The 15,340-nt window shown below is 54.4% G+C and overlaps 1 protein-coding gene and 1 pseudogene across 1 annotated transcript in view; both read left to right on the top strand.

Annotated features, from left to right (window-relative positions):
• Window positions 1-12,810, top strand: part of SLC9A1 (solute carrier family 9 member A1) — a 47,582-nt gene extending 34,772 nt beyond the window's left edge. Inside the window, exons 3-12 of the mRNA XM_011357684.2 lie at window positions 3,191-3,441; window positions 4,348-4,565; window positions 5,623-5,825; window positions 7,374-7,463; window positions 7,918-7,988; window positions 8,102-8,275; window positions 8,550-8,664; window positions 8,811-8,912; window positions 10,236-10,308; window positions 10,955-12,810. Of these exons, the coding sequence (XP_011355986.1) occupies window positions 3,191-3,441; window positions 4,348-4,565; window positions 5,623-5,825; window positions 7,374-7,463; window positions 7,918-7,988; window positions 8,102-8,275; window positions 8,550-8,664; window positions 8,811-8,912; window positions 10,236-10,308; window positions 10,955-11,289 (1,632 nt within the window). The 3' untranslated portion in view covers window positions 11,290-12,810. The remainder of the gene's footprint in view (window positions 1-3,190; window positions 3,442-4,347; window positions 4,566-5,622; window positions 5,826-7,373; window positions 7,464-7,917; window positions 7,989-8,101; window positions 8,276-8,549; window positions 8,665-8,810; window positions 8,913-10,235; window positions 10,309-10,954) is intronic.
• Window positions 2,308-2,426, top strand: LOC111738323 (annotated as a pseudogene).
• Window positions 12,811-15,340: the final 2,530 nt, after the last annotated feature.

Genomic DNA, 15,340 nt, shown 5'->3' with positions numbered 1-15,340 from the left:
CACATGCACACAAGGCACATACCTGAATCCAAGTCCAGAGTGACTGACGTGCCTGCCGATAATAGTAATGAAACAGCAAATGTCCATTCCTGCTTACTGTGTGCCAGGCATCATGCTGAGCGCACAACATGGGTGATCACATTTAATCCTCGTGACAGCCTTAGGAGGTGCTTAGTATTCTCACTTTACAGAGGAGGAATCAGGCCCTAAGAAGTTGAGTACCTTGCTAGACTATGACAGAACCAAGGTTAGAAGCCAGGTCTATCTGCCTCCAGGGCCTGCTTTCTTGGCCTTACCAGGTCACGTGCTCCATCCCTGACTTGGATCGTGACGTGCTCTTGGTTGAATTACTTATCCTCTTTGTACCTCAGTTTACCCTTTATAGACCATTTGGTCTGAAAGGGGGTGTTCAGCTTTCACGTTGGCTATGTCTTCAGTTAGAGTTTGGTTTGTGCAGAGTTCTGGGGCAGCAATTGTGGAAAGAGACCTTGCCCTCCAAACTCCAAGAAAATGATAAGTAAAATGGGCTGGCCACTTGTTTACAGTGTGATCTTAAGCAAGTGACCGTGCCTCTCTGGGCATCACCTTTGACAGCTATAAAGCGGCAGAGTACTTAGTGCTTCCTCCCAGGGCCTAGTGAGGAGACAGCCCCAACACACGGTCCACACGTGGCGGTTCTGTATATGCTTGCACATGCCCTTCCTCCCAGCCAGTTTCCTCAGGAAACAGATATGCATATGTGCACACTCACACTGCATTGTATAAATACCCCTCCCTCTTCCAACTAGACCCTCCGGCAGCTGCACACATAGGAACACCCAAAGACACGTGCACACACCCAGTGCACGTTTGCATGTACACTCCCTCTTCTCCACCCCCAGCCCCTCAGGAAGCTGAGCCTCAAAGAAGAGAGAGACAGTGGTGGTCGGCTTCCTGCAGCCTCGGTTTCCTCTTCCTCCCCTGCCACCCACATTGGCTCCTCATGGGGCTGGTACAGCAGCAGCCTGGCCTGAGCAGGCAGGCTTTGGTCCTAGTCTCTTCTAGCACCCCTGCTTTTGCCTAGGGTTACCACATGAGCCTCAGTTTCCCCATCTGCAACAAGGATGATAGTACTTATCCTGTCATCCAGGATTCTTACAGGAGTTACACTCTAATGTCTGTGAAACTGCTGGGTGCCAAAGACGAAGTCCTCCCATTGGATCTGGATGTCAGGTTGGCACTACTGGGGAGCAGTTTGGCATGGCTGTGTCAGGTGGACACCTCAGTCTTGCTACCTTGGGCCCATGGCCACGCCTCCCCAAGGCCCTGGCAGTGGTAGTAGTAATCACTGGTGTTCATTGAGCACTTCCTGTCTATGTATTGCCTCATCTAATCCTCACAGAAACTCCATGAGGTGGGTACTATTGTTATTCTCAGTTTGTTCAGGTTAAGAAACTGAGGCACCTAGAATTTAAGTAACTCATCCAAGGTCACATTGTTTGATAAGTGGCTAGGATTCAAATCTGCACAGTCTGAGTCCAGAGCCCAGATGCTTACCACTATGCTACACTGCCTCTCTGGTCCCAGTGATGGTAGTACCAGGCCGGAAAGGAGGACCTTGCCCTCCGTACCCACCCCACTGGACCAGGTGGTGTACCCTGAGGACCCATGAATCTCCTCAGACCAGGAGTGAGTTTGGGTGGCCTAGGTTTGAGAACATACCTGCTGTCCTCTGCTGTTCTGCCCTGTCTCCTAGATGGCTGTGGTCCAGGCAGCACTGGGGACTGACAAGTGCTCAGCATCTCCCCTTCCTGCCTGGCCCAGGTCAGGCTCTGTCTGGAGCTCTGGATGTGGCGTGAGCACCCTGTAAACCTGAGACTTCCTCGTGAGCTGCATGGTCCAAGGCCTTTGCCCAGGAGCAGGTCACCTCCCCAACCTCCCTCTCCCTGCCTTCAGGTGCTGGAAGCTTTGGAGGGTTCCCTCTCAGGGATCCTCAGCACCCCCCACCCAGGTCTAGAAACTCTGCAGTTAGTTTCCTGGCAGAGCTGTCTAATAGGCCAGGGAGCTGGCACCTAAGAGTGGGCAGAACCTCAGAGCTCAACTCAGCAGGGAGGCCCCACCCACTGTTGTCAGGCAACAAGGTCTGGGCCCAGTTCTGCTGCCCCAGGGCTGGGGGCCCTCTGGCAAGTCCCTTCACCACTCTGAGTCTCAGCAAGGAGCAGGCATCCTTGGCCCACCTGCCTCACAGGGCTGTTGTGTGTCAAGCAGGACGACCGTCGTCAAAGGGCTTTTACAGTGTTTGAAGTGCCACTTAAACATCCAATGATGGTCTACGGCCATGCCACCCTGAATGTGCCCGATCTTGTCTGATCTTGGAAGCTAAGTAGGGTTGGGCTTGGTTAGTACTTGGATGGGAGACCACCTAGGAATACCAGATGCTGTAGGCCTTAAAGGAAAAAAAAAAAAAAAAACATCCGATGATGGTGTTTCAATGACCATTTGTTTCACAGTCCAGGAGGCTGGGAAGCCTTAGAGAGCCTCTAATTCCATAGCATCTGAACTTGGCTGTTCATCGCAACCACCAGAGGAGCTTGTTGAATAGAGATTTCTGAGGCTCGTCTCCAGAGGGTCCAAGGGTATGACCTGGCCACGTGTATTTTCAGAAAGCCTCAGAGGCGAAGAATTCCTGTTCTAGTTCATTGTCTGAACTTTCCCTGCTTTGTGCTGAAGGAGGGACATCACCTGCCCAAGGTCAAACAGTGAGAATGGCAAACCCGTTGCAGCTTGGCACTGCCATAGGCACGGTTCTAGGCGTTCTGCCTTTATTAACTATTTAAGCCTCACAACAGACCTGTAAGGTAGGCACTATTACCCCCATTTTGTGGATAAGAAAACTAGCACAGGGAGATTGAGTCATTTGTCCCCTGTGTACACTAGGGAGCGGCAGAGCCAGCATTCCAACCTAGGCTAGTTGGCTTCACAGCCTGTGCTGGTAACCAGCAGGTGCCACAGGCCCCAAGCCACACTCTCTGCCCCACCCCACCCCCCTGCCAGTGCTACTGAGCACCTGCTTGGCACTAGGGTTTCCCTCCTACCACGTGGTCTCTTGTGGCCATGGTCATTGGAGGGGACGGGATGGCCCTGGCCACAGCCCAGGGAGCCTTGGGCAGGGCCCCGCCCTCCTGCCAATCAGGCTTCACACCCTCCCCAGGTCCTGTATCACCTCTTTGAGGAGTTTGCCAACTACGACCGCGTGGGCATCGTAGACATCGTCCTCGGCTTCTTGAGCTTCTTCGTGGTGTCCCTGGGAGGAGTCTTTGTGGGCGTGGTCTACGGGGTCATCGCCGCCTTCACCTCGCGATTCACCTCCCACATCCGCGTCATCGAGCCGCTCTTCGTCTTCCTCTACAGCTACATGGCCTACCTGTCTGCCGAGCTCTTCCACCTTTCAGGCATCATGGCGTGAGTGTGGGTATGGCGTGGGGAGGTTGCCCACTTGGAGTCCCCATGCTTGTAGGGTCACAAGGGAGTTCCCCCAGGCCCAGCCTCCAGCTTCAGGGAGGAGGCCCAAGCTCCACACTCCAGGCACTGAGACTGCTCCCTGGAAGCACTGAGTTTAAAGTTCTGGGATGTCTCTGCCCTGCTAGTTCTTTCCTTCATTTATTTCAAAGGGATCCACCTGGTCATAGCTGGACACAGGTACTCACACTTGCTGCTTCCCTTGGCAGCCCCAGCAAGGAGCCTCGAGGCCCCCATTGAAGCAAGGAGTCCTGGAGGTTCCGAGGCCTCAGCTGGGTCTTAAAGTCAGGCAGTGAGGTGTTCCCAGTCAGGGAGGACATTGGAAGTGCCGAGGCAGGGCTGGATTAGGGGATCTGGGGTGATAGTGAGGAGGCCAGGCCAGGGGAGCCCAGGTATGAGCACCAGACTAAGAGGGCTTGGGCTGCTGCCCAGAGCAGAGCTCCCTGTGGGGACCCCCGTGCATTAAGGCATCACCACACTCTGGAGAATAAACCCTAGGCCATGGACATGTGTAATTAACTCCTATTAGGCAGAGAGGCATCATGGCATCAGGGACGAGGCTCAGGGTTTGGAGTTGAGGACACCTCAGTTGCATCTTAGCTTTGTCACTCACTGGCATTGTGACAGTGGGCAGGCAACTTTGTTTCTCCAGGTCTCAGATCCCTCATCTGAAAAATGCAAGAACACGCCTGTCTGTAGGGTTGAGTGAGGATTGAGTGAGAACAGGTGTGAAAAGCCCATAAGAGAAGCTCAGTGAACAGGCAGCTGTCAGCCTCCTTGGCAGCAGAGGAGCTCTGGGAAGGTGCAGCTCAATACTGGACCCCAAACCCCACTGTTCCCCAACCCCAGACTCATTGCCTCGGGAGTGGTGATGCGCCCCTACGTGGAGGCTAACATCTCTCATAAGTCCCACACGACCATCAAGTATTTCCTGAAGATGTGGAGCAGCGTCAGTGAGACCCTCATCTTCATCTTCCTCGGTGTCTCCACCGTGGCTGGCTCCCACCACTGGAACTGGACCTTTGTCATCAGCACCCTGCTCTTTTGCCTCATCGCTCGCGTGCTGGGTGAGGTCCCGGGCCCGAGCCAGGGGAGGTGTGTGTGGAGGGCTTGGGTGGGTGGGTGGGTGTTGCATATTAGTGTGCGTGTGTGTGCATGTGTGCGTGTTTGTGGGTGTGGCGTCATGTGGAGGGGCTGGGGTTGGTGCCTGGCAGCTCCCAGCACAGCTGAACAGCACGGGCTTCCCCACTCTCTACAATGCTGAGGCCGTGCTGGGCCCTTGAGTGGGGAGAGGCCAGTGCTTGTGGTGAGTCTGTGATCTCTGGGGAGACCATCATAATGTGTCAGAGTGGAGGGGCCTCAAAGACCCTGTGGTTCTGAGCCCATCAGGATCTAGGGAGGGGGCCGAGACCCACAGAGCTCAGGTCTGTGTGTTCTGCATTGTCCCATGGCACAGGTGACTTTAGCACTTGCGAAGCAGCTTCTCCAGCCCTATGCTGCCACCCGGGACTGCGCATGGGACCAGATCTCAGCTCTTTGGATTCTGCTTACACTTTCCAGACACACCTCACCTCAGTGACTGTGTCACGTCCCCACTCTGAATCTTACTCACCTCCTCTCTGAGATTAGGTCTGCGGTCCTGATCCTGACTCTGGGTGTCATATTTACCTGCTGCACTATTTTAAAACCCTTTTAATCCTGGGCCTCGACCACCAGAGATTCTAGTTCTGTGGGTGGAGGTTGGATCTAGATCTTTGTGTTTTTAAATAACTTTTTATTATGGAAAGTTTTAAATACAGAGAAAAGTAGAGCCCATGTACTCATCATATTTAATAGGTATCAACTCGTGTCCACTCCTGTTTCATCTCTTTTCCCATCATCCTCCCAACCTTTGGCCACTGGAGGCCTCTGTGATATCTCTAAAGTACATTCAGGTTGGGGCCCCCTTAAGGATCCACCCAGCTCTTGGATTGAAGGATTTGGATCACCCTGGGCTGAGGGATCCAGGAAATGAGTGAGCCGGGTGGTCTTACCAGTAGAGGCGTCCTCCAGACCAGGAAGTTGCTAGTGCAGAAACCAGGAGGGGCTGGGGACAGCCTGACCCTTCTTGCCCCTCCCTGGCAGGCGTGCTGGGCCTGACCTGGTTCATCAACAAGTTTCGCATCGTGAAGCTGACCCCCAAGGACCAGTTCATCATTGCCTATGGGGGCCTGCGAGGGGCCATCGCCTTCTCCTTGGGCTACCTCCTGGACAAGAAGCACTTCCCCATGTGTGACCTGTTCCTCACTGCCATCATCACCGTCATCTTCTTCACCGTCTTTGTGCAGGTGCTGGACAGGGTGGAACAGCCCTGCCTGGGGACCCTGACTCTGCCAGTGGAAAGAGGAAGCGTGTGACCCAAGAGGGGGTCATGGGTTCTAGTCCCAACTCCCCCAATGTTCTGCTCAATCTTGGGCAGGCCACTCCCCCTTTCTGGGCCTCAGTTTCTTCAATTGTTAAGGAGGAATTGTGCTGATGAGTCACTGTGAAATGACCAGAATGCTGCCTAACTTAGTTAGGAACCCAGATAGCAGGAAGAGAAGTAGGTATCATCAGCAGGCCCACAGGGCTTTAGAGAAGCGATTTAATATCTTAGGATAGTAGTTTCTGCATCTTAGGATAGTAGTTTCTGCATCTGCAAAATGGGACTAATAGTGCAACATGGGGAACCCCCTTTGCTGAGCGGGCAGCAGGAAATCCGGAGTCAGCCCCAGCCCTGCTGCTGCCTGTGTGACCATGGGACAGACCCTCCTCCCGTCTCTGGGTCTCACTTTCCCTTCTGTGACGTGAGGGGACTGGACTGGATGATCCCAAAGAACCCTTCCAGCCTTCTGGTCAGTGATTTCTGTGCGTTTGAGTGACCCAGGCGTAGCTGACAGGCCACCCCACCCCAAGTCCCCAAAGAAGCCCAGCCTGCGATGGGGTAAATCCCACTTTATCTGACCTGTGACCTTTAAATAAGTGAGAAACACTCAGTTCAGGCCTCTGTTTTTCTATGATCCTCATCATCTTTCCTGGTCCTAATCCTGGCAAAGCCCTAGGTAGGAAACATCATTAGCTTCTCAGGAGAAAAAAATGTAAAGGAAACCTCTGGGGGCTGGACTTATTTTCTGTTCTTTAAAAGGAGAGGAGGCTGCCTCTCTTGCCCTCTTGCTCTGCTTCCAGTCTTCAAGAATATTTTATCACCTTGACCTTGAAGTTTTATATGCTAATGGTTTACCAAGCCCATTTTCAGTGAAGGCAGCATTGAGATAGGGATCTCCCTGCCTGGGTTTTAATCCAGCTCCACTACTTCTGTGAAACCTTAGAAAGTTACTTAATCTCTCTGAGCCTCAGTTTCCTCATCTATAAAACGGGGACAGTGAAAAGACCTACTTCTTCTGGTCATTGTGGGTATTAAAACACACTGGCTTTGGCACATGGCAAGTATGGGGTTTAATCAGCTGCTGGTGCTATAACTAGGTACTCCTTGGTCACAGTCCTGTGAGGGAGGCAGAGCACAGGTGGTTCTTCCTGTTAGCCAGGCCTGACTTCCCTGGGTTTGCAGAACGTGTCTGTGGTAGAGCCCACACTTGAACCCAGGTCCTCTGACCCCTGGCCCAGGCTATGTGAGTCATTCTGCTGGGCGGGCTGTCAGACTTCTGGCTGTGTCTTCAGGAAAAAGCAGGCCTTGAGGACCTGCCTATATAGAAGTGCTGGCATGGAAGGTTGAACGATTGGGGGCCTCAGAGCAGAGGGCATCCCAGCCTCAGGGGCCCTGGGGGGAGGGGGGAGGCTCTGTAGCCTCCCTGCCAGGGTAGCACAACAGGCGGGCCTGACACCCACCTGCCCCGCAGGGCATGACCATTCGGCCCCTGGTCGACCTGTTGGCTGTGAAGAAAAAGCAAGAAACAAAGCGCTCCATCAACGAGGAGATCCACACACAGGTACTGGAAGCCGGGCCCTCGGTTGTAGGCGTCTTGGGGAGCAGTTAGGCCCTGTGTCCATGCCCTCAGTCAGCCCCTCCCTAATCTCCGTACCGGGTAGTCCTTAAGCCTCTTGAGGCCACTAGGTCTCATCACAGGGAGGTGTGGTATGAGCAGCGGGAACCAGAGGAAGAGGCGTCATGCCATCTCTGCCTCGAGTAGAAACCTGTCCCAGGCATCGAGCACAGGTGGTTTCAGAGAAGAGGGTTCAACCGTGCCCCAGTGGCAGAGGGCTTGAGGTGCCACTGGGGTTCAGGATGAGTGAGATATAGGCGCCACCTCCTGGCTGCTCCTGGAACTACAGGGTTGGGCTGAGCAGAGCCACTCTAGGTTTGAAGGTGGGGGGCCCATTCAGAAGTCTTGGTAGGGAAGGAGCCCAGTAGTGAGGCTTGACCTGGCCCTGGGCCCATTTCAGTTCCTGGACCACCTTCTGACAGGCATCGAGGACATCTGTGGCCACTACGGCCACCACCACTGGAAGGACAAGTAGGTGGCAGGCCCGGTGGGCAGGAGGGTGGAGTGGGACAGGTAAGGGTCTCCCGGGGCCTGGGTGTCTCCCCACCCCCAGGAGCTGTCTCCATTCATCTCCCTCCCCCCAGGCTCAACCGCTTTAATAAGAAGTATGTGAAGAAGTGTCTGATAGCCGGCGAGCGCTCCAAGGAGCCCCAGCTCATCGCTTTCTACCACAAGATGGAGATGAAGCAGGCTATCGAGCTGGTGGAAAGTGGCGGCATGGGCAAGATCCCCTCAGCTGTCTCTACCGTTTCCATGCAGTGAGTGATAATGGCCCAGCAGCTGCTTCTGCCCCCCCACACTAAGCCCTCCATGCCAGCCCGGAACAGTCCACCAGGGTGGTGGGGGGACAGGGAGCAAGGCCTCTTTGTCATCTCGTTGAGGCCGGAGTGGAGAGCTGCAGGGTCACACTGAGGACCTGAGGCTTTGCCCACTCACCCGGGCCATCCCCAGGGTGACCTTCTGGCTCAGTCCAGCAGGCTCCGAGGTCACAGGAATTTTCTTGGGGACCTAACCTGTACCATGTTGTCCTAGGAACATTCACCCCAAGTCCCTGCCTGCTGAGCGCATCCTACCAGCACTCTCCAAGGACAAGGAAGAGGAGATCCGCAAAATCCTGAGGAACAACCTGCAGAAGACCAGGCAGCGGGTGAGGCCCCTCGCTGCCCGGCCCCCCCAGCAGAGGGGGCTCCCTGCCACCTGTCTGCTTCATTTCTGTCCCACACATGCCCAGCTGCCCTGGCCCCTCCAAGCCCTTCCAGGGCCTGCCCTGCCTGACAGCTGTTTCTCCCACAGCTGCGATCTTACAACAGGCACACGCTGGTGGCGGACCCCTACGAGGAGGCCTGGAACCAGATGCTCCTCCGCAGACAGAAGGCCCGGCAGCTGGAGCAGAAGGTGTGCCCGGGACTGGAGCTGCTCCTTCCTGTCTCTGGGAATCTGGGTTCTTCCTATTCCCATACCCTCATCACCAAGTCCTTTTGAAGGCAGAGCACTCTGATCTGTTCTTTTGGCCTCTTCCACCTGTTTGGAAGGCTGAGCCCCAGGGCAAGTTCCAGAAAGCTTTCTCCTCTTCCTCACTCAGAGCAGTGAAAAGGCGGGGTCCCTCATCATATCCTCAGGCATCTTTGCGATAAGAGTCTCCATGGGCTCTCATCCATTTTCTTCTTAGAAAACTACAGCCCAGGGGGAAAGAGAGCAGCCCAAAATCAGGAAGCAAGGCACGCATGCATTCTTTCATTTGTTCAGGAGACATTTGTTGAGTGGTCCCTAAGTGCTAAGCAGCAGAGTCGCCTCTGTGGATCCTGGGGTGAATCAGCCCAGTCCTCCCTTCCAGAGCTTCTCATGCAGTGGTCCACGCAGGACAGGAAGTGCAAGGGGCCCTGAGCCCCTTGAACAGGGAGGGGGCTGGGGTAAGCTTAGGAATCGGAGCCCGGGTGAAGGGAGTGTGGGCAGAGGAAGGGCCAGGCAGAAGGAAGAACATGTATATAAGCTCCTGGTCACAGATTGTGGTCCCTTCTAGAAACTGAGAGGGCTCAGCTTTTAAGGAAGCTTGTTGATGGTGTAAGGGTTTGGGTTTTATTCTACAGGCATGGAGAGCTGGGAAGGGTTCTAAGTAAGGGAGTGACCTGGGAAGGTGGCCCGGACTAGATCGGTGACAAGGGGGAGGTGGAAAGGAGTGGGTAGATTCAAGGGACATTTAGGAGGTGGAACCAGCAAGACCTGGTCACCAGTTTGAGGTGGGGCCGAGAGAAGAGGAAAAGGAGTCAGGGGTCAGCCTTCTGATTGGGACAGTTGGGAATGGTGTCTATGACAGAGGACGCCGAGGAACGAACAAGGTTATGAAGGGAGGTAAGAAACTGAGTTCAGTTTTGACATGTTGCATTGAGATGCCTGGGGGCCATCCAAGGCCCAGGTGTCCACTCCTGAGTTGCTTTTACGGTCTGGACCTCAGGGGCAGGTGTGGGCTGGAGCTAGAGACTGGGGCAGTGTCACTGTGGGAGAGGCAGGGCAGCACAGGAGTGTTCAGGGCCTCCCGGGAGATCACATGGCCTGAGGAGAGCTGGGCCAAGCCTTCAGGGATCCCTGATGTGCCAGCATGACACAGCCAGATGAAGAGCCTAATGAGGAACTGCCAGGAGGGAGCAAGCACCCCAAACACGCCTGCGGCCACCAGTCTTGGCTGCCTGAGCTCACGCCTATGTGTCTTTTCTCTGTCAGATCAACAACTACCTGACGGTGCCAGCCCACAAGCTGGACTCACCCACCATGTCTCGGGCCCGCATTGGCTCAGGTAAGGCAGGGCACAGGGTGTCTGGTGAGGGGCCTCGCGGCTCAGCTCTTTGTGCCTCCATCTCCTGAAGATGAGGCTCCAACAGGAATGGGCCTCAGAGCCAGCGGGGAGGACAGGCTTCTCCCTCACCGACCTCCTCCCAAGTCGTGAGTTCCTCTTACATCAGGTGGAGTTGGGGGAATGGCCCTACTGCCTTCCCCAGGGACAGGTGCTCCACGCGGGGCTGACGATGAAGACTGAGAAGGGAGCTGGGTGCCTGGCAGGGAGGCAGGAGGAGTCTGCGCCATCGGGATCTCCCACGTGTGGGGGAAGCAAGAGCAGGCCTCTCAGGCCTGGGCACCTGGGGGCGGACGGTGACTCAGGAAGGAGCCTTAATTCTTGGTCTGAGGAGGAACACCCATGGGAGCCCCTGGTCTGAGGAGAGGAACACAGACCCCAGCCTGAGGGGGAGAGAACCTACCTTTATGATCAAGGCTCATAAAGGCCCACGTGGAGTAATTCTGAAACGTATCAGGATTGCTGCACTCCCAGGGAGGTTCTGTGGGAATTGCTGGCACGGGCTAAGGTGGGACACATGCTAAGGTGGGGCACATGCTGGGCAGGGTTCAGGGCAGAAGCAGACTTGTGCCTTGCTCTTGTTCCCCAGACCCGCTGGCCTATGAGCCGAAAGCCGACTTGCCTGTTATCACCATCGACCCAGCCTCCCCACAGTCGCCTGAGTCTGTGGACCTGGTGAATGAGGAGCTGAAGGGCAAGGTCCTGGGGCTGAACCGGGACCCCAGGGTGGCCGAGGAGGACGAGGACGATGACGGGGGCATTGTGATACGGACCAAAGAGCCCTCTTCCCCAGGCACTGATGATGTCTTCACCCCTGGGCCAAGTGACAGCCCCAGCTCCCAGAGGATACAGCGCTGCCTCAGTGACCCAGGCCCCCACCCTGAGCCTGGGGAGGGAGAGCCTTTCATCCCCAAGGGGCAGTAGCACCAGGGCCAGTGGGCAGTACCTGTCCCACCACAGACTCTTCCCACCAGAGCAGGAGCTGCTGGGAGCTGGGGGCTCCCCTCGTCCTTCCTGACCTGGATTGCCCCTCCCCCCACTGCATGGCAGCTGGGCCACAGCCCCACCACAGCACGGCTCTCCCTGCCTCCTGGGAAGCGCCCTCCCGCCCACCAGAACTGCCTCATGATCCACTGGGCAGAACTGCTGGGCCACGAGGCAGACCCTGCCTCTTCCTGTCCGGACTCTCTCCCGTATCCAGCGGAGGGGACCTTGGAGGCTCCCCTCCTCCTCTGTCACCCTCCTCATTCAAACCAATGTTAGTTTCGCACCAAAGACCCTGTGGCTCAGCCTTGATCCTACCTGGGAAGGAAAGGAGCCGAGTCCTCTCTTGGCCTAGGCCAGGCCCTCCCTGAACAGGGAGAGACTAGGGGCAGCAGGCATCTGACTGGGGGAGGGATTGGTGACCCGTGGTGGTCCCACCCTCCTGCCAGCTCTGTCACCCTGGCCAGCTGTCTTGACTTGTCCTTCCTTAGAGCTGCAGGCTGAGGGCATCTCTGAGCTTCTCTGTCTGGAGCTGGGGCACTTTGGACAGTGATGTGACTCAGCTTTCTAAACTACTCCCAACGGGGACCACTGGGCCCTCCAGGGGCTGCTGTCAGGGTAGGGACCGTCAGGAGCTCCAGAAAGTCTGCCTTTTTATCTGTTTTGTTTGTTCACACTTCCATGTATGATCTATTTGCACAGAGGCCACTCCTGTTTTTAAAACATTTTGAAAATCCCTGGCTGAATGAAGCTCAGGCCCTCCTGCTCCAGAGAATTAACCTCTTCATTGGGGCCTGTCTGCCCAACACTCTCCCCCAAATCTGTTGTCTGCTTCCTGGGCTCATAACTGTAGCCCCAAGGATCTGATTTCAGAAGTGACCCCCCAACCTTAATCACGATTCTTTCTAACTCACAGATGCTGGGCCTCCTGGTCTTTGCTCTTGGGCCTGACCCTCAGTTCCTGCTGACCTGTTCTTTCTCTCATTCCCCCCGTTGGCCCCCGGAACTTCTCCCTGTGTGTGTACTGCACCCAGCTTGCTGTAGAGCCCAGTCCCCAGGAGAGAAGGCCTCCCCTGAGCATCTCCCACCTGGCCGGAGCTGATGGGTGGGCAGAGTTCTGGGCTCCCAGAGGCCTTTGTTCCCCGGTACACACTCCCACCCCCACTGCCACCATGGCCAGGCACAGGCCAGGACTATTAGAGTCTGTCCTTCCTCTTAAGGCACTCCTTTCCCCAGGATTGTGCAATAGCAAAGTGTCCCTCTTCCCAGTGGACTGGGCAGTGGGTGCTCATCTGTCCCCACTCCTCCCCATGCAAGTGCTGTTTCGGACAGGAGTCACCATGCAAGGGTGACATCGACGACCATGTTCAAAGCCACCACAGCTGCTGCTGCTCTGCCGCCTATACAGAAGAATCCGAATCTTTTTCATATTCTAATAAATCCATGTGAGTTTTTGATAGAGTCAAGGGCTGCTTCCTGGGGACCAGGGACTTTGGGGAGTAGGGCGACCTGGGGGCCTGAAGGACTTGGCTTGATAGCTGGTGCAGAGAAACGCTTAACCATGTCAGCGTCCGGTGTGGTTATTACAGGCACTGAGGATACAGCTGTGAGCAAAGCGGGACGCGTCCTGCCTTCAGGTGTCTTCAGCCTCTGGGGGAAATGCAGCATTAATCAAACATTTATGCAGACCGGGAAAACCCAGTGTGTTTGTGAGTGATGGCAAATGAGAGGCCGTGGTGGGATGGAGGTGACAAGGGCGACTTTCCTAAGCGATACCCTAGGAGAGGGCTAGAGAGTGCGCTGAGCTTAACCAGGTGAAGGTTTCAGAAAACTCTCGAATATTCTTATTGGGAGTCGCACAGCAAACATTCTGGGATTTGAGAAAAGACCTGTGCGGCTGGATCGGAGAGATGGAAGAGGAGGCAAAGATGGGGCCTTGCAGCCCATAGTTAAGATTTTGGTTTATACTAAAGGCAGTTGAAAGATTCTCACCTGTAAAGTGTAGACAGTAACTCCTGGATGAAATGTGCTCAGGTGTGTAGTGGGCTCAGCACAGTGCCGGTGCCCGGTGAGGTTGGATCCCTGCACTTCTGGAAGCTGGCCACCAGAGGGCAGTGGGGCCTTGGCATGCAGGGGCACGCACGCTTGGAACCCCAGGCTGTCCACGAAAGCACCTTTTGTGTCTATCCTGGGAGCTGTGTACAGAGCTGATTTGACTCACAAAATCTGAACTGTTCTGTGCCAAAAGGACCATAGACAGGAACCACACCATCCATTTCTGTATTGGTGTCCCAACAAGAGTGAATGGTACAAAGAGCCTTCGACTAAGGGATTCTTTACAGAGGTTTGGGCGGCATTAAGGGAACCTACCAGGGATGGGACCCTGGGAGCTCACACTACAGGGAGCCATTGCAACTCCTAGACCTGAAGGGCAAGAGGTGAGAGCCACAGCCAAGGGGAACAGAACACCGCAGCTGCCAAGCAGGAGCCCAGGGGGTAAATGTTCTGATTCTGCTTGTGCCTCTGCTTGGCCAACCCAGCTGAAAGCCAGAAGGAAACACCTGAGTGACTTCACTGAGTTCAGTCCACAAGGGTCAGTTTTCCGTGAACAATGCAAGGGGAGAGTGGACTTACAGGGGAGACAGGATATCAGCCAACTAATTCCTTTTGCCCCCCACCAACCACCCTTGTCTTTCCTGTGAAAAGCTCATGTCCCTCTTGCTTAATGGTTACAGAATTTTGGTTTTAGATGATGAAAAAGTTTTAGAAATAGACCGTGGTGATGGTTGCACAACATCGTGAAGGTACTAAATGCCATTGTTTGCTTAAAAATGGTTCATTTTGTGTTAAATAAATTTCACTTCAATTTTTTAATTGGAAGAGAAACAAAAGCTCTTTGCCATTAGGTGAGACAGTCTTATCAACCACCAAATCCTTGTCATACTCACCATATCCTTGTCATCCTTCAGTCATACTTACCTGGAGCCTACTTAAAACGTTAATCATCACTAGGGATCTTTCAAAAAGACAGCAGAGGCGAATAATGAAAACTGCCACACACACCCCACCTTCTGTAGGTGGTCATAAGGCCTAAATTAGCCATCATGCATCCTCCTTCCACCCTCTTCCACATTCCTCTCACCAGCTGCCAGTACTTTGGCTGATTGGATTCTGTTCCTATGGGGTGCCCTAAGCCTTTATTCCTGTGCTATGCAGGTTCTTACTGGTCTTAGGTTTGATGGGTTGCCGAGTTTGCCACTGACTGTCATTACTGGACATGGGAGATCTGAGAGGCACCCAGTAAATCTTGGATTCCAGACATAACCTTCCTGCCCACCGTCCACTTTCCTTCTGGTCATCAACTTAGTCACCCTACCCGGTATGGTTGACTCCCTTTCTACCTTTTGGTTAAGCAACATACAAAGCTCCAAGTGACCAGTGAAAAGATCTACTTCCAATTTGAAGGAACCATGTCTGTGTTCCCTGGAGGAGGTATTCCTCCTCTGGGCACCAAGGACTCCAGACCTACTGAACGTAAAGTTGAGGGAAAGCAAACGTTTCTCCGGTAGGTTCTTTGGGATAATAGAAGAGCTACTCTCATCTCTACCCCTGGGTCCCTGGGCCTCTGCGTTATGGCTGAGAGAAGTGGAGCCATATATCAGGCCACCGATTTTAAAGCACATACTGCTTCCTACTCGTCAATAACCTAACTGCAGGGTGGTGTCCGCCAGCTGGCGCCGTAATGCTATTCTATCCAGTCAACTGCTCCAAGTGACAGGGCACACTGCCAGTTCAGTGCATTCCATGGGCGAAACCATCGCTGTACATTGCTGAAGATAGGCAACATGTAGGATGGCAGAGTGATGAATCAGGCATTCTGGAAAGTCCAGAAATGGTGGTGCTGGCAGAGCACTGCCAGTAGGAAAGGCAAGGCCATATCAGGAAGGCATGTTTTTACCATGAGGTAATAAATAACTGTCCCCTTCATGAA

Source organism: Pteropus vampyrus, unplaced genomic scaffold (assembly GCF_000151845.1).
Source record: "Pteropus vampyrus isolate Shadow unplaced genomic scaffold, Pvam_2.0 Scaffold36, whole genome shotgun sequence".
NCBI lineage: Eukaryota > Metazoa > Chordata > Mammalia > Chiroptera > Pteropodidae > Pteropus > Pteropus vampyrus.
This window is presented reverse-complemented; position numbering and strand designations above follow the sequence as displayed.